Source organism: Orbicella franksi, chromosome 14 (genome assembly GCF_964199315.1).
Source record: "Orbicella franksi chromosome 14, jaOrbFran1.1, whole genome shotgun sequence".
NCBI lineage: Eukaryota > Metazoa > Cnidaria > Anthozoa > Scleractinia > Merulinidae > Orbicella > Orbicella franksi.
The window spans coordinates 5,956,594-5,980,132 of record NC_138158.1 but is presented as its reverse complement, the minus strand read 5'-3'; the positions used below and the strand labels follow the sequence as shown (position 1 = coordinate 5,980,132).

Genomic DNA, 23,539 nt, shown 5'->3' with positions numbered 1-23,539 from the left:
TCATGTATTTCAGGTCATAAAAACATTGGATCCCAAGCAAAATGCAGGATCTCAACCTGAGGTGAATTGTTGTTTTCTCTCTGTGTTTCTTCCGTGTTGAGGTTGGTGATGCTATAACCGAATAAAATGAATTAGTGTAGGTAATCGTATGAATGTGAGTGCTATTAAGGATTTACACTACGAGTGATATTTGAAAACTCTCTCAAAATTGCAGAGGTTTTTATACGCGAAGTCGGTTCCTGGTCAGTCGATCAGCCCCTAGCCGGTTAGCCTCCAACCAGAAGTCGATTGGCCCTAATATTGTTATCAACTTCTGGTTGGGGGCTTAACAGTTAGGGGCTTATCGACTTTGGGGCTAAACGACCGGTTATCGATTACTGCAGTGCAAATTAAGAATTAACGATAAATTGGCCTGCTCTCAGCCAATCATAATGAAGAAATTTCTCAGTCATATAATAAATTTGGTAATCCCTGGCTTTTGCTGGGGGATACAGACGTCTGTTTTCGCACGTACACTTTTAACTTAACTGTCTCTAATGAACCAAGATGTAGTATTCTACTCTAACACAACAATAGGGTCTGGGACGATTTTTATTTTTCCGTTCTTCTGCATTGTACTTCTGTAGGTTCAACTGCTTAAAAATCAAGTCCAGGAAAAAGACAAAATTATAGAACATTTGGAGGTGAGTGGCCTTAGTGTTACTGGTCACAGAATTGAGGTAAATAGATAGATACCCTTTATTTTAAAACGATAAGAATTGAAGTTACGAAGCTTGTGGGGTCGTTTGTACCTAAAACTTAGTATCTATGACTAGAATATAGTTAGGTATAGCTAGGTTTATGGTGTGGTTGTTTTTAAACATGCGAAACGAGAGACCTTCAAATCAAAGAACGAGTACGTGGGTGACGTACTATGTTCAAGTCAATCTCATTGTTTTTCCCATTCTCTTTCTTGACGCTAACCAGCAAAACCAGAGGTTCTGAGAGCGAGATTGGCGTGGCGTGACGTGGCGTGTATTGATAGGTTTAAAAACTGAAGTCATCCTCATATTTGCCTTGATACTTTGATGACCAACCTATTTGACGCGTCTACAACTGTTTTTTACTCGCTCATCTATTTCTCTCATTTCGTCCGTTTCAACATAAACTGAGAGATTTAAAGGAGCTACGTCACGCTTTGCGCAAGTTGTTCTGTTGTAGTCCGTGCTAATCTTCTCCACCCTCAACCATCCTTCTTCCTTCTTGGTTTATTATTATCTCTTTGGTGTTTTTCTATCTTAGTAAACTATTATTTTCAGGTTTCCTTCAATTTAAAGGTAATTTTGTACGCGACCAAAATAACTTTATTGAAAATACCGTGGCTGAGATCCTTTAAACCTTGACTGATAAGCACTTGGATTCATTTCTGTTTATTTGATGTTGGCGTCTTTGTTTCTTTGCAGCGAGATCATGAAAAGATGAAGATAACAAGAGAAAGAGAAGAGAAGCTAATAGTTAGCGCTTGGTATGAAATGGTAAGTATTTTCTCTGCCGGGTTTGACACAATTTCGTTGAACTTAAGGTGATTTCCTGTACGTCTAGGAAGGCACATCTTGAAAATGTTAAAATACTTGTTCGAAATCCACTTTAATTTTCCTTAAACTTAACCATCGTTCTTTCTCTGTAGTTTGTTATTGTCTCTTTGATGTTTTTGTTTGTTTGATGTTTTTCTATCTTTACAAACTATATTTCGAGGCTTTGCCTTGAAGGTCGCTCGTTAAACAAAATGAAGAAGCACCTTCCATGTAAAGTTCTAAAACAGTTTAAAACTGTTCTTGTGAGTCTAGTTTATGGTTGATTTATACCCCGTTAAGCTCCTTTGACAGCTAATTCTTATGACAATCACGTTCAGTCTCAGAAGAAAATTGTTTAAGTCCTTGAGTCTACAGATTGCCTTAGACTTTCAAAGTAATGAGGCCATATTCGTATTCTCGGTAGTGGACTGGACCTAGCTTGCAATTGAGGCTCACGAGGGAGAATATCATTACAAAGAGATTGACTTCCCGCTAGCCTCACTTTCTAGCTAGTTTCAGTCCAATACCGAGAATAAGATGAATCATAGAAGGTGCAAAGCCATGTTATAATGAGTTATAATGTTTTTCCAGGGCATGCAGCTTCACAGGAAAGCTGCCGAGGAGAGGTTATCAGGGAACACAGGTGGAATGTCCTTCTTAGCTCGACAAAGACAAGCTTCCAGTCGCCGCTCTACACCGAATAGAACACAGCAAGCGAACGCTGTCTCTTCCAGGTCAGTACGGCATAAATAAAATAACTTGAGCCTGCAGTGGATCTTTTACTGGTCAGTGTAGTGGCTAGGTAACCCACATGTTTTTCGTCATGGTAACGTCTGGTGCTGGTGAACGCGGGAAATTTCCCAGATGTCGACCCAGCGTTACGCGTTTTATGACCTGCCTGTTTTCTAACCACCAGTCTGTTAAAGTTTGGCTCAATGTATTCTCTGCATGAAAAAGGAATTCTGCGAGATTCAAGCAATATCTGGTGTGACGTCTTTTCACTTTAAGTAATAATTATATCACACACAAAAGACTGTTTGACCACATTTCCAATACTGGAAAGAAGAGAGTTGGAAATTACGACGCGTAGCTGAGTTTTGACGGACTTCGAGGTGTTTGGAACACTCTCTTTAGTGTTTAATAAATTATATCTTCTCAATCGAAACTAGAACTAAGGAGAAAACGGGAAAATAAAATCGTTAAAATCTATGCTAATTAAGATCAGATACGGCCATAATTTCCTTTGTTTAAACTTGATGGATTATTGATGAGTTTAAGAAATCCCTTTCCTAACCTTGAAATCTTTTAGTTGATCTTCTCTTTGTAGTGTAACCAAGAACGCAAAATCGTTCTGGACTGACTTTCGTTGTTATTGTTTTGCAGGGACACATAGCTCTAACATGATAAAAGGAATTTGTCGCAGTTTCCTCTTTTGTAAAAAATTTTATCGAGGACCTAACGGAAAAATTAGTAACTGCTGCCCTTTAGTTTCTTTGTCTCATAACTATGGCAGAATAACAATTGAGAAACCAGAGAAGGGTCTAGGCCAAACCAGTGAATAAAAGAACCTTTGTGTATAATCCTCTAATATCAAACGCAAAATTCTCATTACTTTTCAAATACATTTTATTTAATTCTCGTTAGGAGAATTAAGTTTTCAGTCAAGACGTCAAAAAGTTTTCACCAATCAATGATTTGACGTTTCCATGTCTTTCTTGGTTTGGCTAAGACCCGATTATTTATTTTTTTCTGACAAATGAGACGAACTAATACATGACAACGAATTAGAGAAGAAAACGTGAAATTTTTTTCTCTACTTTGAGTTTGCTCAGGGCAAAGAATAGTTAAATCAAAGCAAGAAGGGCGCATTTTGCTGTTCCTGGACATCGATTCGTGGTGTGGAGGATGGACACTGTAAACTGTAAAAGGCAACCTGGTACCATAGCCAGAGTTTTATTTTATGTATATATGCTTGTAGCAAGCCGAGAGGCTGAAAAGTTCGGATACATAGTTATTTTGAAACGAATAATGAATGTAAGATGGGCATAACTTGGAGTTTACCTGACATTTGCATTACACGAGATAGTTTCCTTGTAATTGCCAAGGACGTCGGTTACCTTCAGATAAACAGGTATTGATTTTGATTGGTTGATTAATTGGCTAATCAAAATGGATAATGACGTCACTGGACAAATTTCCCGGTAGTGCAGCAAGTCGCGCAACAACCTCGTTCCCAGGTTCCCTGGGAACGAGGTTGGTTGCGCACGCAGTAGCTGTCTTTGATAGTCGTGTGTCGCTCCAACATGAAAGATGCCTCAAGACGTCGTACAGGAGACCAAGAAAAGCGCGTTGAAAAACAACGTCATTACACGTTTGACATGAGCTCAAAATTGAGCCTTCGTTTGTTATGGTTTTAGGATGTCAAGCGAAGTCGTATTGCTGTTGTTGTGTTAGTTTGTGCCATTTGAAATACTGTAAACTTCCGATAACAACGCAGCCCAAAAATAAGCCCTCACTCAACAACCCTAAGAAGACATCTCAGGCTCACTAATCCTTCCGGTAAAAAGCTCCCTCCCCCCGCCCCCCTCCGGAATATACTATTTTGTGTCTAGATTTACGTTAGGAAAAGTGAAATCTCATACGATGATAAGCTTACTATTGAAGGGTGATGTTGTCTTTTGTGCCATTACATCTTATTTAGCTAATATAGAACTTGCATTATGTTCACACCATGTTGTTTATAGCTATTTACCATGCGTCATTCTTGTATGCACCGAAACGTTTTCAAGCGGAACATCCCTTCCCAAAATAAAGCGCCAAGTTCCATCCGGAACCCCCCCCCCCCCCCTTCCTCACTTCCTACCCGCCCCCTCAATCAAAAAAGTCATTTTGAATAAATTTAAGCCCAGATCTTACACTAGCTATACGGAATTATTCGCTCTTAGAGGTTAACATTAATTTCAGTAATGTCATGTACTGAGGAATATTAATGCTGCTTATGCCGCGCGTAATGTTTGTGATTGCGAAAGCGTACACGAAATTCAAACTGATTTGTAAAATGTTCGGGAAAAGGATTTAATGGCATTTTTGTATAGTCAATATTTTACTTTAATATAAATTATTATTTCTTATTTCCCTTGGAGCTGTTTGTTTAATAGTGTATCCCCAAAGAATATTAAAACCTAGCCCTGCTTTAGAAAGTAAGTTGCGAAGGTGAAAGGTTTGTTTTTCCATTCGAAAAAATTTATTAACGAGAGCTTTCTTACAATTGGGGCTCGCGCTTTGAGTAGTGAAGTGTTAAGTTTAATTTACCTTTACCGCTCTTAAAATTATTAAACATGGTTGCCATGGGTCAAAAAAAAAAAAAAAAAAAGGAAATAAATTTAATGTCACGGACAACTCGAGGAATTTAGTTTCCGGTCGGGGAAACTTTGAATTTCTCGTCAAATTTATAACGATTTCTATTCTACGTTTTCTGCAGGTTTTGAAAATAAGTTTTGGTAGAGATCGTCTTTACCTATCCCACTTACGGCTTTTGAAGATTTTCTTATGCAAAACAGTTATTGGAAATTCAAAGCGTTGGTAAACTGGCAATTTTTCACTTGATCAGTCTTCTATGGTCAATGCAAATTGTTTTGTGAGCCGTGAAAAGTGGTGGTATTCGTGGTTTCTCGTATGGCAACGTTGTTAGGTGGTTCAGTCACAGCAGTGTCAGTTTTGAGTCGGTGGGAAACTTAACGTCGAATTGTTTTCGCAGAAAGCTAGTTAGGTCTTATTCAAACTGAAACTAACCCCTTTAAAACAGTTATATTTAGCTTTAGTTAAGGCAGGCTCTTGGTTAAGGAAATTAAGTACACCATATGAATAACCGGGAGGTCATCTGTATGTAAACGGCTTCTAATAGCGTGTTATATCGTTGGTGTACAACTTTATTTTTGTAAATGAGTCAAATATCCCTTACGCTAGTAAATGAAATGCGTACCAACCTTACGTTGCAGTTTCTTCTTTTAGTAGATAGACATTTCTCTGCAAGATATATTTTACAAGGGACTGTGTACATACTAGCCTGTCTGCATTGGGGACGGTTGGGTTTATCTAAGTTTTGGACAAGATCAAAACCAACAGGATATGTATTCAAGAGTACCGTGAACATGATTTTTGATTCTGCAGTTGCGGTAACGTGTTTAGTTCCGAGGCAGTAAAGTAACATGGATTTTGATGTAGCGAAAGTGCTGACTTGTCCTGAACAATATGAATCCCATGAGAAATGTAAACAAAGGTTCCTAGCTTGACAGTAAAATCAGTCGATTTATGATCTATGCAGAAACGCTTTCTGGTCTAAGTGCGAAACAATTATAAATTATTGTAACTGGTTTGGACCCAGGAGTATCAGTAGTTCGTATAATGTGATCGTCCGGGTGAGGGTAGTTCTTAAAAGAATAGGCCCTTTGCACGATCCGGTCACATGGTACAAAAACACACATGCTGGTGAGCAAGCTGCGCAGTGGGACTTCCAAAACAATGCAACTCGCACCAGTCCACCTGGACCCGCCTTTGGTTTGGAAGTCCCACTGCGCAACTTGCTCACCAGCCTGTGTGATTTTGTACCATGTGACCGGATCGTGCAAAGGGCGTATTGTTGCTGGTGACTGACGTTTCGACAACCTGAGCAATCTCATTCCAAGAAAATTCGTTCCCCTTGACCAGCGGTCGGAAAACGAGAGCTCTGGGAGCAACCATTTCAGGCATGCGCCATAGATGCAGACTGCGCAGTGAAACCGGATGGCCAGAATCACCAGAATTCGGTTATTTCATAATGGTTGCTCCCAGAGCTCTCGTTTTCCGACCGCTGGTCGAGGGGAACGAAGACTCTGGGAACGAGATTGCAACCTGAGCGGAAGTCATCTTCAGAGTCAAGTGAATAGTGTTTGTCATTCGATGATGTTATAAGTCTGGTCCGTTGAACGTGATTGGTCAGTTTAGCCATGATGGTATTGGCTTGAAGACTCGTGTAAAGTTTGTCATCAGTCACTGGTGGGTTTCAATCCGTCTATTGTTGGTCAAATTGGTCGGTTTTTTGGTCCGTCTATTGTTAGTCAAATTTAGTCGGTTGCGCCTATTGTTAGTCTAATTAAGCCGAAATCGCGTTAGATCTGCCTGAGGAGCTGGCAAACAACAAAGAATACAACACAGCAACAGGTAAGTAGATTTTATTCACAAAATGTTAGAATAATTGACTTTTCAAGCAAAACCGTTGCATTCGGTCCGTGCACGGTTCGTCCACTCATTATTTTAAATTTTATAATCTATATTCAACAACAGTAAAAGCCAATGTAGTGTCTGATTTCAATTTTTTACTCCACATTCTACCAATACAGAACCTTGTTTTACCTGAAATACATATCGTTTTATTATATTTTAAATCAAAACCACTTTGCCTGATTAATGTAAATAAAAAAAACGTCAAAATCTACAAAAATTGCCAAAATTTAATAAATAATCATTACTTTACTTCTGCACTATGATAACAAGCGAAAAACAAACCAACTTCTGTTTTATCGTTTTTCGTTTTATATACAGATTTAAACAGAAAAATGAAAACGGCAATCGACTTCTGTTTTATCATTTTCTGTTTTTTTCCCCAAACTAAAACAAATAAACGAAAAACAAAAATCAACTTCCGCTTTATCGTTTCCTGTTTTTTTGCCCAAACTGAAACAAATAAACGAAAAACAAAAATCAACTTCCGTTTCATCGTTTTTCGTTTTTTGCCCAAACTAAAGCAAACAAACGAAAAACAAAAATGGACTTCCGTTTTATCGTTTTTCGTTTTTTGCCCACACTAAAACAAATAAACGAAAAACAAAAATCAACGTCCGTTTTATCGTTTTTCGTTTTTTGCCCAAACTAAAACAAAAAAACGAAAAACAATAATGGACTTCCGTTTTATCGTTTTTCGTTTTTTGCCAAAACTAAAACAAAACAACGAAAAACAAAAATGGACTTCGGTTTTATCGTTTTTCGTTTTTTGCCGAAACTAAAACAAACAAACGAAAAACAAAAATCAACTTCCGTTTTATCGTTTTTCGTTTTTTGCCCAAACTAAAACAAATAAACGAGAAACAAAAATCAACGTCCGTTTTATCGTTTTTCGTTTTTCGCCGGAACTAAAAGAAAAAAACGAAAAACAAAAATGGACTTCCGTTTTATCGTTTTTCGTTTTTCGCCCAAACTAAAACAAAAAAACGAAAAACAAAAATGGACTTCCGTTTTATCGTTCTTCGTTTTTCGCCCAAAGTAAAACAAATAAACGAAAAACAAAAATGGACTTCCGTTTTATCGTTTTTCGTTTTTTGCCCAAACTAAAACAAATAAACGAAAAACAAAAATCGACGTCCGTTTTATCGTTTTTCGTTTTTCGCCCGAACTAAAACAAAAAAACAAAAATGGACTTCGGTTTTATCGTTTTTCGTTTTTTGCCCAAACTAAAACAAAAAAACGAAAAACAATAATGGAGTTCCGTTTTATCGTTTTTCGTTTTTTGCCCAAACTAAAACAAACAAACGAAAAACAAAAATGGACTTCCGTTTTATCGTTTTTCGTTTTTTGCCCAAACTAAAAGAAATAAACGAAAAACAAAAATCAAGGTCCTTTTTATCGTTTTTCGTCTTTTGCCCAAACTAAAAGAAATAAACGAAAAACAAAAATCGACGTCCGTTTTATCGTTTTTCGTTTTTTGCCAAAACTAAAAGGAACAAACGAAAAACAAAAATCAACGTCCGTTTTATCGTTTTTCGTTTTTCGCCCGAACTAAAAGAAAAAAACGAAAAACAAAAATGGACGTCCGTTTTATCGTTTTTCGTTTTTTGCCCAAACTAAAAGAAATAAACGAAAAACAAAAATCAAGGTCCTTTTTATCGTTTTTCGTCTTTTGCCCAAACTAAAAGAAATAAACGAAAAACAAAAATCGACGTCCGTTTTATCGTTTTTCGTTTTTCGCCCGAACTAAAACAAAAAAACTAAAAACAAAAATGGACTTCCGTTTTATCGTTTTTCGTTTTTCGCCCAAACTAAAACAAAAAAACGAAAAACAAAAATGGACTTCCGTTTTATCGTTCTTCGTTTTTCGCCCAAACTAAAACAAATAAACGAAAAACAAAAATCAACGTCCGTTTTATCGTTTTTCGTTTTTTGCCCAAACTAAAACAAATAAACGAAAAACAAACATCGACGTCCGTTTTATCGTTTTTCGTTTTTCGCCCGAACTAAAACAAAAAAACGAAAAACAAAAATGGACTTCCGTTTTATCGTTTTTCGTTTTTTGCCCAAACTAAAACAAATAAACGAAAAACAAAAATCGACGTCCGTTTTATCGTTTTTCGTTTTTCGCCCGAACTTAAACAAAAAAACTAAAAACAAAAATGGACTTCCGTTTTATCGTTTTTCGTTTTTCGCCCAAACTAAAACAAAAAAACGAAAAACAAAAATGGACTTCCGTTTTATCGTTCTTCGTTTTTCGCCCAAACTAAAACAAATAAACGAAAAACAAAAATCAACGTCCGTTTTATCGTTTTTCGTTTTTTGCCCAAACTAAAACAAATAAACGAAAAACAAACATCGACGTCCGTTTTATCGTTTTTCGTTTTTCGCCCGAACTAAAACAAAAAAACGAAAAACAAAAATGGACTTCCGTTTTATCGTTTTTCGTTTTTTGCCCAAACTAAAACAAATAAACGAAAAACAAAAATCGACGTCCGTTTTATCGTTTTTCGTTTTTCGCCCGAACTTAAACAAAAAAACGAAAAACAAAAATGGACTTCCGTTTTATCGTTTTTCGTTTTTTGCCAAAACTAAAACAAAAAAACGAAAACCAATAATGGAGTTCCGTTTTATCGTTTTTCGTTTTTTGCCCAAACTAAAACAAACAAACGAAAAACAAAAATCAACTTCCGTTTTATCGTTTTTCGTTTTTTGCCCAAACTAAAAGAAATAAACGAAAAACAAAAATCAAGGTCCTTTTTATCGTTTTTCGTTTTTTGCCCAAACTAAAAGAAATAAACGAAAAACAAAAATCGACGTCCGTTTTATCGTTTTTCGTTTTTCGTCCGAACTAAAACAAAAAAACTAAAAACAAAAATGGACTTCCGTTTTATCGTTTTTGGTTTTTCGCCCAAACCAAAACAAAAAAACGAAAAACAAAAATGGACTTCCGTTTTATCGTTCTCCGTTTTTCGCCCAAAGTAAAACAAATAAACGAAAAACAAAAATGGACTTCCGTTTTATCGTTTTTCGTTTTTTGCCCAAACTAAAACAAATAAACGAAAAACAAAAATCGACATCCGTTTTATCGTTTTTCGTTTTTCGCCCGAACTAAAACAAAAAAACTAAAAACAAAAATGGACTTCCGTTTTATCGTTTTTCGTTTTTTGCCCAAACTAAAACAAACAAACGAAAAAGAAAAATGGACTTCCGTTTTATCGTTTTTCGTTTTTTGCCCGAACTAAAACAAAAAAACGAAAAACTAAAATCAACGTCCGTTTTCTCGTTTTTCGTTTTTTGCCCAAACTAAAACAAACAAACGAAAACTGAAATCAACTTCCCTTTTATCATTTTTCGTTTTTTGCCCAAACTGAAACAAATAAACGAAAAACAAAAATGGACTTCCGTTTTATCGTTTTTCGTTTTTTCCCCAACCTAAAACAAACAAACGAAAAACAAAAATTAACGTCCGTTTTATCGTTTTTCGTTTTTTGCCCAAACTAAAACAAATAAACGAAAAACAAAAATGGACTTCCGTTTTATCTTTTTTCGTTTTTTGCCCAAACTAAAACAAATAAACGAAAAGCAAAAATGGACGTCCGTTTTATAGTTTTTCGTTTTTCGCCCGAACTAAAACAAATAAACGAAAAACAAAAATCGACGTCCGTTTTATCGTTTTTCGTTTTTTGCCCAAACTAAAACAAATAAACGAAAAACAAAAATCGACGTCCGTTTTATCGTTTTTCGTTTTTCGCCCGAACTAAAACAAATAAACGAAAAACAAAAATTCACGTCCGTTTTATCGTTTTTAGTTTTTCGCGTGAACTAAAACAAAGAAACGAAAAACAAAAATGGACTTCCGTTTTATTGTTCTTCGTTTTTCGCCCAAACTAAAACAAAAAAACGAAAAACAAAAATGGACTTCCGTTTTATCGTTCTTCGTTTTTCGCCCAAAGTAAAACAAATAAACGAAAAACAAAAATGGACTTCCGTTTTATCGTTTTTCGTTTTTTGCCCAAACTAAAACAAATAAACGAAAAACAAAAATGGACTTCGGTTTTATCGTTTATCGTTTTTTGCCAAAACTAAAACAAAACAACGAAAAACAAAAATGGACTTCGGTTTTATCGTTTTTCGTTTTTTGCCCAAACTAAAACAAAACAACGAAAAACAAAAATGGACTTCGGTTTTATCGTTTTTCGTTTTTTGCCCAAACTAAAACAAACATCCACTTCCGTTTTATCGTTTTTGGTTTTTCGCCCGAACTAAAACAAATAAACGAAAAAGAAAAATGGACTTCCGTTTTATCGTTTTTCGTTTTTCGTCCGAACTAAAACAAAAAAACGAAAAACAAAAATGGACTTCCGTTTTATCGTTTTTCGTTTTTTGCCCGAACTAAAACAAATAAACGAAAAACAAAAATCGACGTCCGTTTTATCGTTTTTCGTTTTTCGCCCGAACTAAAACAAAAAAACGAAAAACAAAAATGGACTTCCGTTTTATCGTTTTTCGTTTTTTGCCCAAACTAAAACAAACAAACGAAAAACAAAAAGCAACTTCCGTTTTATCGTTTTTCGTTTTTTGCCCAAACTAAAAGAAATAAACGAAAAACAAAAATCAAGGTCCGTTTTATCGTTTTTCGTTTTTTGCCCAAACTAAAACAACAAACGAAAAACAAAAATGGACTTCCGTTTTATCGTTTTTCAATTTTTGCCCAAACTAAAACAAACAAACGAAAAACAAAAATTAACGTCCGTTTTATCGTTTTTCGTTTTTTGCGCAAAAACTAAAACAAATAAACGAAAAACAAAAATGGACTTCCGTTTTATCTTTTTTCGTTTTTTGCCCAAACTAAAACAAATAAACGAAAAGCAAAAATGGACGTCCGTTTTATAGTTTTTCGTTTTTCGCCCAAACTAAAACAAATAAACGAAAAACAAAAATGAACTTCCGTTTTATCGTTTTTGGTTTTTCGCCCGAACTAAAACAAATAAACGAAAAAGAAAAATGGACTTCCGTTTTATCGTTTTTCGTTTTTCGCCCGAACTAAAACAAAAAAACGAAAAACAAAAATGGACTTCCGTTTTATCGTTTTTCGTTTTTTGCCCAAACTAAAACAAACAAACGAAAAACAAAAATGGACTTCGGTTTTATCGTTTTTCGTTTTTTGCCCAAACTAAAACAAATAAACGAAAAGCAAAAATGGACGCCCGTTTTATAGTTTTTCGTTTTTCGTCCAAACTAAAACAAATAAACGAAAAACAAAAATCCAATTCCGTTTTATCGTTTTTCGTTTTTCGCCCGAACTAAAACAAATAAACGAAAAACAAAAATCCACGTCTGTTTTATCGTTTTTCGTTTTTCGCCCGAACTAAAACAAATAAACGAAAAACAAAAATCCACGTCTGTTTTATCGTTTTTAGTTTTTCGCCCGAACTAAAACAAATAAACGAAAAACAAAAATCAACTTCCGTTTTATCGTTTTTCGTTTTTTGCCCAAACTAAAACAAATAAACGAAAAACAAAAATCAACGTCCGTTTTATGGTTTTTCGTTTTTTGCCCGAACTAAAACAAAACAACGAAAAACAAAAATGGACTTCGGTTTTATCGTTTTTCGTTTTTTGCCCAAACTAAAACAAACAAACGAAAACCAAAAATGGACTTCCGTTTTATCGTTTTTCGTTTTTTGCCCAAACTAAAACAAAAAAACGAAAAACAATAATGGACTTCCGTTTTATCGTTTTTCGTTTTTTGCCGAAACTAAAACAAATAAACGAAAAACAAAAATCAACTTCCGTTTTATCGTTTTTCGTTTTTTGCCCAAAATAAAAGGAATAAACGAAAAACAAAAATCAACGTCCTTTTTATCGTTTTTCGTTTTTTGCCAAACTAAAACCAACAAACGAAAAAGAAAAATCAACTTCCGTTTTATCGTTTTTCGTTTTTTGCCCAAACTAAAACAAATAAACGAAAAACAAAAATCAACGTCCGTTTTATCGTTTTTCGTTTTTTTCCCAAACTACAACAAAACAACGAAAAACAAAAATGGACTTCGTTTTTATCGTTTTTCGTTTTTTGCCCAAACTAAAAAAAACAAAGGAAAAACAAACATCCACTTCCGTTTTATCGTTTTTGGTTTTTTGCCCAAACTAAAACAAATAAACGAAAAACAAAAATCAACGTCCGTTTTATCGTTTTTCGTTTTTCGCCCGAACTAAAACAAAAAAACCAAAAACAAAAATGGACGTCCGTTTTATCGTTTTTCGTTTTTTGCCCAAACTAAAACAAAAAAACGAAAAACACTGATGGACTTCCGTTTTATCGTTTTTCGTTTTTTGCCCGAACTAAAACAAAAAAACGAAAAACAAAAATGGACGTCCGTTTTATCGTTTTTCGTTTTTTGCCCAAACTAAAACAAAAAAACGAAAAACAATAATGGACTTCCGTTTTATCGTTTTTCGTTTTTTGCCAAAACTAAAAGAAATAAACGAAAAACAAAAATCAACGTCCTTTTTATCGTTTTTCGTTTTTTGCCAAAACTAAAAGGAATAAACGAAAAACAAAAATCAATGTCCGTTTTATCGTTTTTCGTTTTTCGCCCAAACTAAAACAAAACAACGAAAAACAAAAATGGACTTCCGTTTTATCGTTTTTCGTTTTTTGCCCAAACTAAAACAAAACAACGAAAAACAAAAATGGACTTCCGTTTTATCGTTTTTCGTTTTTTGCCCAAACTAAAACAAAACAACGAAAAACAAAAATGGACGTCCGTTTTATCGTTTTTCGTTTTTTGCCCAAACTAAAACAAAACAACGAAAAACAAAAATGGACTTCCGTTTTATCGTTTTTCGTTTTTTGCCCAAACTAAAACAAAACAACGAAAAACAATAATGGACTTCCGTTTTATCGTTTTTCGTTTTTTGCCCAAACTAAAACAAAACAACGAAAAACAAAAATGGACTTCCGTTTTATCGTTTTTCGTTTTTTGCCCAAACTAAAACAAAACAACGAAAAACAAAAATCAACTTCCGTTTTATCGTTTTTCGTTTTTTGCCCAAACTAAAAAAAACAAACGAAAAACAAACATCCACTTCCGTTTTATCGTTTTTGGTTTTTTGCCCAAACTAAAACAAATAAACGACAAACAAAAATCAACGTCCGTTTTATCGTTTTTCGTTTTTCGCCCAAACTAAAACAAAAAAACGAAAAACACTGATGGACTTCCGTTTTATCGTTTTTCGTTTTTTGCCCAAACTAAAACAAAAAAACGAAAAACAATAATGGACTTCCGTTTTATCGTTTTTCGTTTTTTGCCAAAACTAAAAGAAATAAACGAAAAACAAAAATCAACGTCCTTTTTATCGTTTTTCGTTTTTTGCCCAAACTAAAACAAATAAACGAAAAACAAAAATCAATGTCCGTTTTATCGTTTTTCGTTTTTCGCCCGAACTAAAAGAAAAAAACGAAAAACAAAAATGGACGTCCGTTTTATCGTTTTTCGTTTTTTGCCCAAACTAAAACAAATAAACGAAAAACAAAAATCAATGTCCGTTTTATCGTTTTTCGTTTTTCGCCCGAACTAAAAGAAAAAAACGAAAAACAAAAATGGACTTCCGTTTTATCGTTTTTCGTTTTTTGCCCAAACTAAAACAAATAAACGAAAAACAAAAATCAATGTCCGTTTTATCGTTTTTCGTTTTTCGCCCCAACTAAAACAAAAAAACGAAAAACAAAAATGGACTTCCGTTTTATGGTTTTTCGTTTTTTGCCCGAACTAAAACAAAACAACGAAAAACAAAAATGGACTTCGGTTTTATCGTTTTTCGTTTTTTGCCCAAACTAAAACAAACAAACGAAAAACAAAAATCAACTTCCGTTTTCTCGGTTTTCGTTTTTTACCCAAACTAAAACAAAAAAACGAAAAACAATAATGGACTTCCGTTTTATCGTTTTTCTTTTTTTGCCCAAACTAAAAGAAATAAACGAAAAACAAAAATCAACTTCCTTTTTATCGTTTTTCGTGTTTTGCCCAAACTAAAAGAAAGAAACGAAAAACAAAAATGGACTTCCGTTTTATCGTTTTTCGTTTTTTGCCCAAACTAAAACAAACAAACGAAAAACAAAAATGGACTTCCGTTTTATCGTTTTTCGTTTTTTGCCCAAACTAAAACAAATAAACGAAAAAACGAAAATCAACTTCCGTTTTATCGTTGTCTTGTTTTTGCGCAAAGTAAAACGAAAAAACGAAAATCAAGTTCCGTTTTATCAATTTTTATTTTTTTGTCCAAACTAAAACAAACAAACGAAATAGCAAAAATCAACTTGCGTCAGGAGCCATAATCGGGGACGGAGACCGTAAGCGGATGCCATTTCTAGTATTGGGGTTGTCCCCATGACATGGGATAATAATTATAACATAACTAAAGCGAATTGCGCGCTCTGATTGGTTAATTTAGCGTCTACTATTTGTCCATGGGTATACGCTGCTGACGTGTGTGCTAATGTTTACAAAGCAAATCTTTTGGCAGACATTGTTTCCAAAGTAATGGCCGACTTCCCTCTGCCGGAAATGCGAAACTGTCTTCACAGGTGTCTGAAGATGAAACTTTATCGAGTTACTGGTGTGCAGTCGGTTGTCATGAATGAATTTTCGCGCGCTTGTTTTCTCTTGTCATGTAAGACTACACGAACATTTTTTTATGATGTAGCTCAATAAAAGGACTTCTGTTGTTCCAATGTCTCAATGTTATGTTATAAAACAAATGGTAAACGCCATAGCGTGCACTATTGAGTTATGGATGCACTTGGGAGGTTTGCTAAGCACTCAAGAAGCTAGAGTCGCACTCGGCTATCACCTCGTGCGACTCTTACGCTTCTTTCGTGCTTAGCAACCTCCCGCGTGCGTCCATAACTCAATAGTGCACGCTATGGCGTTTACCATTTGTTAAATAGTGCACGCTATGGCGTTTACCATTTGTTAATTTTAGAACAAATTGCGCCATCGCCTGCGGCACACGCGCGTACATGCTGCGAGGATTTTTGCGGATGTCGCGCGGGGGAAATGGCGTCCGAAATTCCCGAAATTTTTCATGTTTTTGGCCCACAACTCAACGCGTTTACGTCTGTTGGAATTTTGCTTAAGTATTTTCGTCGTAAGCTGCTCCAGTCTGAGTGAAGTACGTAAGACAGTGTCGAATTTAGGTATGTTCCGCTTTAAGCTTATATATATCGCTGAGCAAGTTGTGTTCCGACGGATGCTTCTTTTACATGAGCTGTACATTACTCCACTTTAAATTTCACATATGTTGAAGATTAACAGCTTTTCCATTACACAGCAAAAAACTAGCTGGATATATTTAGATATAGCAGAGCTTCAGGACTTCATAGTTTCCTAGCTCCTCTAGCCACACACTTGCGAGGAATTTGCCAGTCTATCGCGACTGAAAAGTAAAACGAAATAATTGCTAGTTTGGTCAGTTTGAATTTCGCCTGAATTATAAGCAACGCTTGATGTTTCATCAAGGCCCAATAACTTTACGTCCGTAGATACTGCTCAGTTTTATTCGTGTAAAAATCCAGAAAAATTCTCTGTTGTCGATGAATGAGAGCGCCCGCCGATGCGTGTTTTGTACAGTCAGTAAACATGACTAACTAACTGTACTTCCGCCGCACTTTCGTGTTATCAAAACTCCTTGTCTATTTTCATTTTCGCAGTGTAAAACTTCACTATGCTTATGTTGAAGAAACACACATGATGTTAGTAGCCTCTTTTGCGTTCGTGAAATTTATTGCAGCATCTCAGCACAAAAGATAACGAAAGAAATCTTTGTCAAGATTTATTGACAATAGACCATTTCACAGTTGTCTGCTCAGTGACCTGGCCTTTGTATGGCAGCGAGGCTAGAGTTGACCTTGTTTTGATACAGACCTCTCTGCTTTTGTTGTGTAAAACAAGTTCTGATGCTAACTAGGTGCATTTACATGACAAAAGCAGTGAGGTCTGTATCAAAACAAGGTCAACTCTAGCCTCGCTGCCATACAAAGACCAGGTCACTGAGCAGACAACTGTAAAATGGTCTATTGAAAACACCGACTCGGACTTGAAAGTGCACGAGCTGCACTATGCAAATGAGCTAATAGTACGCGTCAGACTTTCCTTTCAAAAAAATTTGCAAACTCACCAAACAAGCAGAAACAATAAGGCCCGGTTCATACGTCGCATTTCTGCCGTGTCGAATTCAATTCAACGAATTAAATTCGACAGAAATTCGACGTCTGAATCGGCTGCCGCATTTCTGCCGCACGTTCGACTGGTCTTGTCGCATTATCCGACAGAAATGCGACACCGATTCAGACGTCGAATTTCTGCCGTGTCGAATCTAATGCATACATTATAGTAATGTATTGAGCATGCGTAAATGTTTTCCCGTCAAAGAAAAAGAGGAAACTTGGCCATTCTCGACCCAATGCAACCTGAACATATTGCAACACATACTGCTCCGTTGTCAGCCTTCTCCTTCTCGTTCCATTGGCGGTCAATTTTTCGCAAAATTAAAGTCCTTCGTCGCTCAGTATTTTCGTCCGCCATATTAAATACCCTCCGTTTGAAACATTTTCCGCTGGCCGATATACCCGACAGTACAAATTCTGAATTAAGTGCGACACAAGTGCGACGTATGAATCGACAGTCGCATTTCTGCCGCACTTAATTGAATTGAATTCGACACGGCAGAAATGCGACGTATGAACTGGGCCTAAGAAACCATCAAAACAGGTTTTGGTTATATGATTAACCATGGTCTGAGAAACTCACAAATTAACTCGATACCAGAGTAGAGAGTTTTCTTGCTATATTCTTAAGTCAGAACAAACCCAAAAACATACGCGTAAGCTTACAACTAACGCGAGCAGATCTTCTTATTCATTCCCAGCGCGAGATTGAAGTCTTGTTTTCGACCCTGAAAAACTCACCTTTTCCGTTAGCTCGGAGCATAAAACTACATATAAGCGCCCTGGTTCGTATTCCCTGCCTTATTCCCTGCCATCGCTGCGAAAAATACTCAAGAGAATCTCTCAAGGTCTCTCAACTCTCAACATTTAATCACGCAACGTGACAGCATCCACGCGAGAGCCCCCGACATGTGCGTGGATCCGCGCGGATATATGACGTCAGGATGGCCCAATTTGTTCTAAAAATAGAAAAATTGAGGTGCGCGTGGATCCCAAGACTTACGGTCTCCGTCCCCGATTATGGCTCCTGCTTCCGTTTTATCGTCTTCGGTATTTTTGTCTTAACTAAACCAAATAAACGAAAACAAAAAACTATAGCGAAAATCAACTTCCGTTATGTCACTTTTCCTTTTAGGTGCATTGGGTAAGTGGGGTCGAGTGGTAGTGTAAGGCCTATCCCTGGACCCATCCGTAAGAGATGCCGGGGAAGGTGCAGAAAGTTTTGTACCGTGTGACTGGTTAGCAGCTTTAAGCACTGAATATATGCGTGTGTTCTCGTTTTGGTGGGAATTTTCGATCAAGAATGGCGATCGGAAGTCTCGGTGTCGATAGGTATCTTCGTAAACTTGTGGAAAATGACAAGAAAAGCCACAAGGAAGTAAGCATCCTACTGCGACAGGCTTACCCTGGAGTTGTTGGATTATCGGAGAGAAGTGTCAGATGATTTTGCGCGCAACACAGCATTCGCAGTCGAGAAAGAAGCTTGTCGACAGCAGACCTTGATGCTGTTGTTTCTTCAGCTGTTGCCGAGGTAAATATCTGTGCTGTATCTAGTGCATTTTTCCGTAGGGTAAAACACTCAGAAGCAATTTTTCGGCAATTTTCACAAGTAGAGGTATATTAATTTACACTCCCGCTGAGCAAAAACCGCCGAGCTTTGCTGAGGACCGTACACGCTGAGTGAAGCTTATACAAAATGCGAACGTTGAATTTTGTTCTTACCAAATTTTGTCCAGCCGTTACAATCCTCAAAGGCTCCATCGTCCCGCCTCGAAACAGGACAAATTTTTATCAAGTGTCAAAAATCACTTTTTTTAATTTGCACGCCGTAGTTTGAAAGAAACTGTCAATCAAGTAGATTTGGTCTTGCTTTTCAAAGAGTAAATCAAGGCAGAAGCCCACTAGTAAAATATTTCATTTTTACGCGATAATCAAACTGTCAACATGAAGGACAGAGAACGTTCTATCCAAGAATATTCTTTCCTTACCAGAGAATTCGAGCTAATTCGTTTTCAACGTGATGTACACTCTTTGGTTGTTCAAAAATTTGGTCTTTATAAGTGCGTACACGATTACCAAACTGAAAATTTAGCGAAGACAAAATTTGTATAGAATTTTGGCACTGGCGCCAAACAAATTTTGTCAGCCTAGTGCGCACGGGCCCTAAGTGATTTTTCTGCGCGCAAAGCTTAAGGACGGTGCTTACTAAATAAAAAGGTTTTTACGCCAGGTTAGAACCACACGGACAAAATAGATCTTTGCAAGGGCTATTGGAATCCACAAAGAAAAATGGGGGTAGCCGCGCATTTTTTCGAGATAATTAGCCTTGAATCTCAACAAAAATGCTGACATCAGCATTTTTCTGAAAAAAGAAGGAAAGAAAATTTCTTCACAGATTTCCTTAGAGTTCTCCTTTACATACAGAAAAGGAAACACATTAAAAAGATCTTTAAACTACATGGCAAATGGTAACATAAAAACCATTTTTGATATGTTTTTGATAACAAAATCGTTGCAACAGCGCTTTTAGCGTCTCTGACAGCCTCCCTCTGGTTCAGCTAAAATACAGTCTAAATACCTTTTACTCACAACCAGAAACTAATCACGTGTTGAATAGGCTTGCCACGTCCATTTCATAGCATAAAATGAAGGGGGTAGGCACGCGTTTTATAAAGTAATTGATCTTTTTTGAAAAGTTCTACGGTGCCCGTTACATTTTTTCCTGTCAGCTCCCCAGTAAGTAAAACATTTGTGTATCTCCCACTTGTTTTGCGCGCGCACTACGCCACCTGCAGGTACATGTTTACAGTTGGATTTCAGTATAATTTTCGACAGATAACAGCTAGGTTTTCAGCTGGAAGACGTTAACAGTTAGTGGTTAGCGATGTGCTGCTATTCTCGTGTTCCTGGTTTAAATACAGGTTCATTAAACTTGATTTGGTCATAGTAGGAAAATTTTGCTTTCATTTTAGTCGTGTACTTGGTGACGTAGTTGATTGCGTCAATGTCAACCCAGCGCGCGCGTGGCGCTTAAACCACGGCTTGCGTGATGTGCAGAATGTGTGCGCACTAACAAAAGTAGGCACCGTCCTTAAGTAAGATTAAATAGGGAAGGCATTTCCAGTCTATGTAGTACAGTGATAGTAAATGACCCCATGAGATCATAACCGTGCGACTGTTAAATTGAATCTTGCCGCTTTTGTTTTTCAAAGTAATAAAAACAGAAGCTTCCATCTCTAACGAAGAAATAGGAGTGGATTTACACTGAACTGTTTAAGTTCATTCCCCAGTATTGCATTAGGCATCCCGACTGCGCACGATTTCCGCGTCATTAGCGCGCGCACATCAGCACGTGCGCGTACAAAACGGAAGAGATTTTCCTCAAACTAAGCGAAATAAATGCTCGTTTTCTCCTAGACGAGCACGGTGACCCCCACTTTTTATTTCATAATTTCAATGAGAGCAATATCCTTAATGATTAAGAAAAAAATTAGCAAAAATCTATGGCTACCTTTTTGGCAAATGAAATAAATACTACAGAGGGAGACATAACGGGCCCAACAGCGCATGTCCAAATTATGTTCCTTTAAAAGATAAGAAAATGCAGGGTATTTGAAGACATTTTTTCTGGGACGTAGATGAATAAACAGTCAAAGAAAGTCAAACTCTGTGCGATATAACACGTTACGTTGAAAAATAATCGAGCGTATTTGTTGCGCACGGAGATTACCAAAAGTCACCTAAATAGCCGTATTTGTCAGCATTGTGGCGTGAAAACAAGCACGGTGAAACCCTCTTTTTATTACGTTTTTAATATCGTCTTGTCCTGTAACAACAGCATACCAAGTTTCATCGGAAATCTATGTCGGGTTCTTTTACTGGGGAATAACCTTAATTCACTGACGCAGTTCCAGTGGACTAGCTTAAATATAAGCGGCTTGTAATGTTTGTCTAGCTATTACCTTGACACACTTTCATCATGTTTCGCACAAGGTTGGTTCTACGTATGGAAGAAAAATGATGACAGGCCATCTCAGACATTCAAGAGGTTTACGGGTAGGAGTAAACAGAGTGGGACAACCACTCAAAAGATTCAACCCTCAGTATCATCGCGAGCGACAGACATCAACCACGCGTCATTTCAATCCAGTTGCGTATTACGCAGAGTATTTTGGTCATAAACTCCACCTTGATCAAAACGAGAAACTAATTCCCTACGGTTTAAGAGAAGTTATTGTTGTTGATGGCTATAGCTCATTCATTACGGCTAAGTCCGTCATGCCATTAAAAAACAACCTTGTTATTTACCAGGAAGTGTTTAGGTAAGTCCTTGATGACGATGATGAATGAATCTCACCGCTGAGGTGGCTTCTTGCCACCTTAAGAGCGGCAGTCTCATCCCCAGCAATGTTGCCGAGTTAATTTGTCGTATAATAATAACTGTAATTGCAATAATAACAATTAGTATATACCACACAAGTGAATAGTACTTTTCGCGCATGCTGATTGGCTAGCTCGGAGGTGATTAGCCAAGTATTATCCACCTCCGAGCGCGCGAATTTTTTCGTCCGACCATTTGTCGGTATATTGTCAGAAATAAAGTTACTCTTTGGTCTGCTAGTTATTCAGCTTGTGTGATCTATACTAAAACAATTATTCACCTCAGTCTCGGTGAATAATTGTTAATTATAATAGTAATAATGTTGAGGAAGACATTTTCTAAATGCTCTTTCTCTTTTGTTCTAGAGAAACATTACTACATTACGGTCTCTGGGATCAAGTTAGTGTAGATCATGGCAAGGAGTTTCATCTTGAGTTGTTTGTGCAGGAAACATTAAAACTGTATCGAAACAACAATACAAGGTAGCCCTATGTACAGACACAGTCAAAACAAGTAATGGCGAAAGTAAGTGAAGGTCTTTACGGGGGTGCCAATTAGCATCGGCGCAAATTTCTCTTCTTATAGAACCATGCGGTAGAACGACTGTGGGTGGAAATGAACTGTCGCCCTAACTATCCTGTGAAGCGTGCACTTGTCCGGATGGAAAATAAAGGAGTTATCGATATGGAGGGTGAAGCGACCAAATACTGTCTCTTGGGTAACGGGACAAGTTGTAGAAGTGGGAATGGAGTATGCTGTTAGCTCTTGGAACTTGCACCCAATTCCAGGTAACCGGCTTCCCCTTCAAATCATCCTTTCCTGCTAATTTATAATAACAATTAAAAAGACAGACGGTATTTTACCCGCGATTTGATTAATTGTTAATTATTGTTTGTGAGTACTCACTGATGGTACGATGAGCAAAACGATCATTTGGAAGTTTTTTAAGTTAACTTCTCAGTTCAGAAACCCAAACTAACGAGCAGTTTAAAGTCACATATGATGTCTTTCGCCTTTGACCGTACTTGAAAAAAGGGGAAAGTACCCTTTATTAATTTTATGACGGGGCTAATATCTGAAATTTTGCCATTTGTTATGCAGGCCAAGGTGTTCCACTGGAAAGACGATGGACAAAAAACAGGGCGGTGGCCATTAACCGAAACATTGTACCAACGGTGCAAGTAGCTGTTCAAATGTACAGTGGGACTTTGACTACAGAACAAACGTTTGGAATCGATCTGCTGGAGCAACAGCTAGCAAAGAAAGCTATCAGATAAACAGCATTTCAGATTTAAGAACTATTTCCCACGTTTTGATGTAATTTTTCAGGCAATTGCTAATGGAAATTATGTATTCTTCAGAGATGCTATCTCATACTACATACAGCTAACAGGACACCTTTCTCGCCAATAATGTTTACTTTTTTCTTACAGGAAACTAAACGTGTTCCTTTTGTAGTGCAATCCAATGATATATTATTCGTTGCATTGGCAGTAATAAAAATGTTTTGAGAAGTCTGACTGTATTATAAGGGAAAAATTAATTTTATAAGCCGGATACAAGTAACTCAAACATCAAACCAAAAGTGGCGCATCACACCTCCTGTAACGACTTATATAATTAAACCATTTCGAATTTCAACTGGAATGAAGTAGTGAAGGTAGACTATGAACACTGCCTCTCTCTTGCTTGGACTTTTAAGATATCGAAAACCAATTAGCCAGCACAAATGAAACAAAGGCACTGCATGAAGACTGGGTGGGAGAGAACGTGGGCGAGAAAGAGGGACTCAGATTTCATTTTCGCAAGCTGGACAGAGGCTGGCATTGAGGGATTGCTAGTTGTTCAATGTAGAGGAGAAGACAAATGTGCAGCACCAGAAAATATCCATACTCCGCCCACAGAAGGGATTGGAATTTCCTGGGGGGTAGGGGCTTCTCTAAGACCAAAAAGTGAAAGAAATGTATCAAGTTTAATCGGAATTTCCAGAGGGGTTGGGAGGTCTTGGAAAAAAATCCCTTCCGTGGGGGAGGTATGGATATTTTCTGGAACTACACAATAAACCTTAACGTTAATAAATATAATATAGTGTATAATCGTTTGTTGCACGATGTA

At 36.8% G+C, this 23,539-nt stretch overlaps 2 protein-coding genes and 1 long non-coding RNA gene across 8 annotated transcripts in view; 2 read left to right on the top strand and 1 right to left on the bottom strand.

Moving 5' to 3' along the window:
- LOC145468117 (D-inositol 3-phosphate glycosyltransferase-like) overlaps window positions 1–23,539 on the bottom strand; it is a 358,913-nt gene that overhangs the window by 90,541 nt on the left and 244,833 nt on the right. The window lies entirely within an intron of this gene.
- Window positions 1–23,539, top strand: part of LOC145468868 (protein Hook homolog) — a 69,546-nt gene that overhangs the window by 15,226 nt on the left and 30,781 nt on the right. The window contains exons 26-30 of one of the 6 annotated variants that reach the window (XM_081452565.1): window positions 14–61; window positions 627–683; window positions 1,443–1,514; window positions 2,145–2,287; window positions 2,937–4,753. The exons of 4 other annotated variants lie outside the window; for them this stretch is intronic. In XM_081452565.1, coding sequence (XP_081308691.1) covers window positions 14–61; window positions 627–683; window positions 1,443–1,514; window positions 2,145–2,287; window positions 2,937–2,946 — 330 coding nt within the window. In that variant the 3' untranslated portion in view covers window positions 2,947–4,753. One more of the 6 variants, XM_081452564.1, reaches the window with a different exon arrangement.
- LOC145467609 (uncharacterized) lies at window positions 21,959–22,766 on the top strand. The gene is made up of 2 exons (XR_014042083.1): window positions 21,959–22,212; window positions 22,526–22,766. It is a non-coding gene; the product is annotated as an uncharacterized LOC145467609 (long non-coding RNA).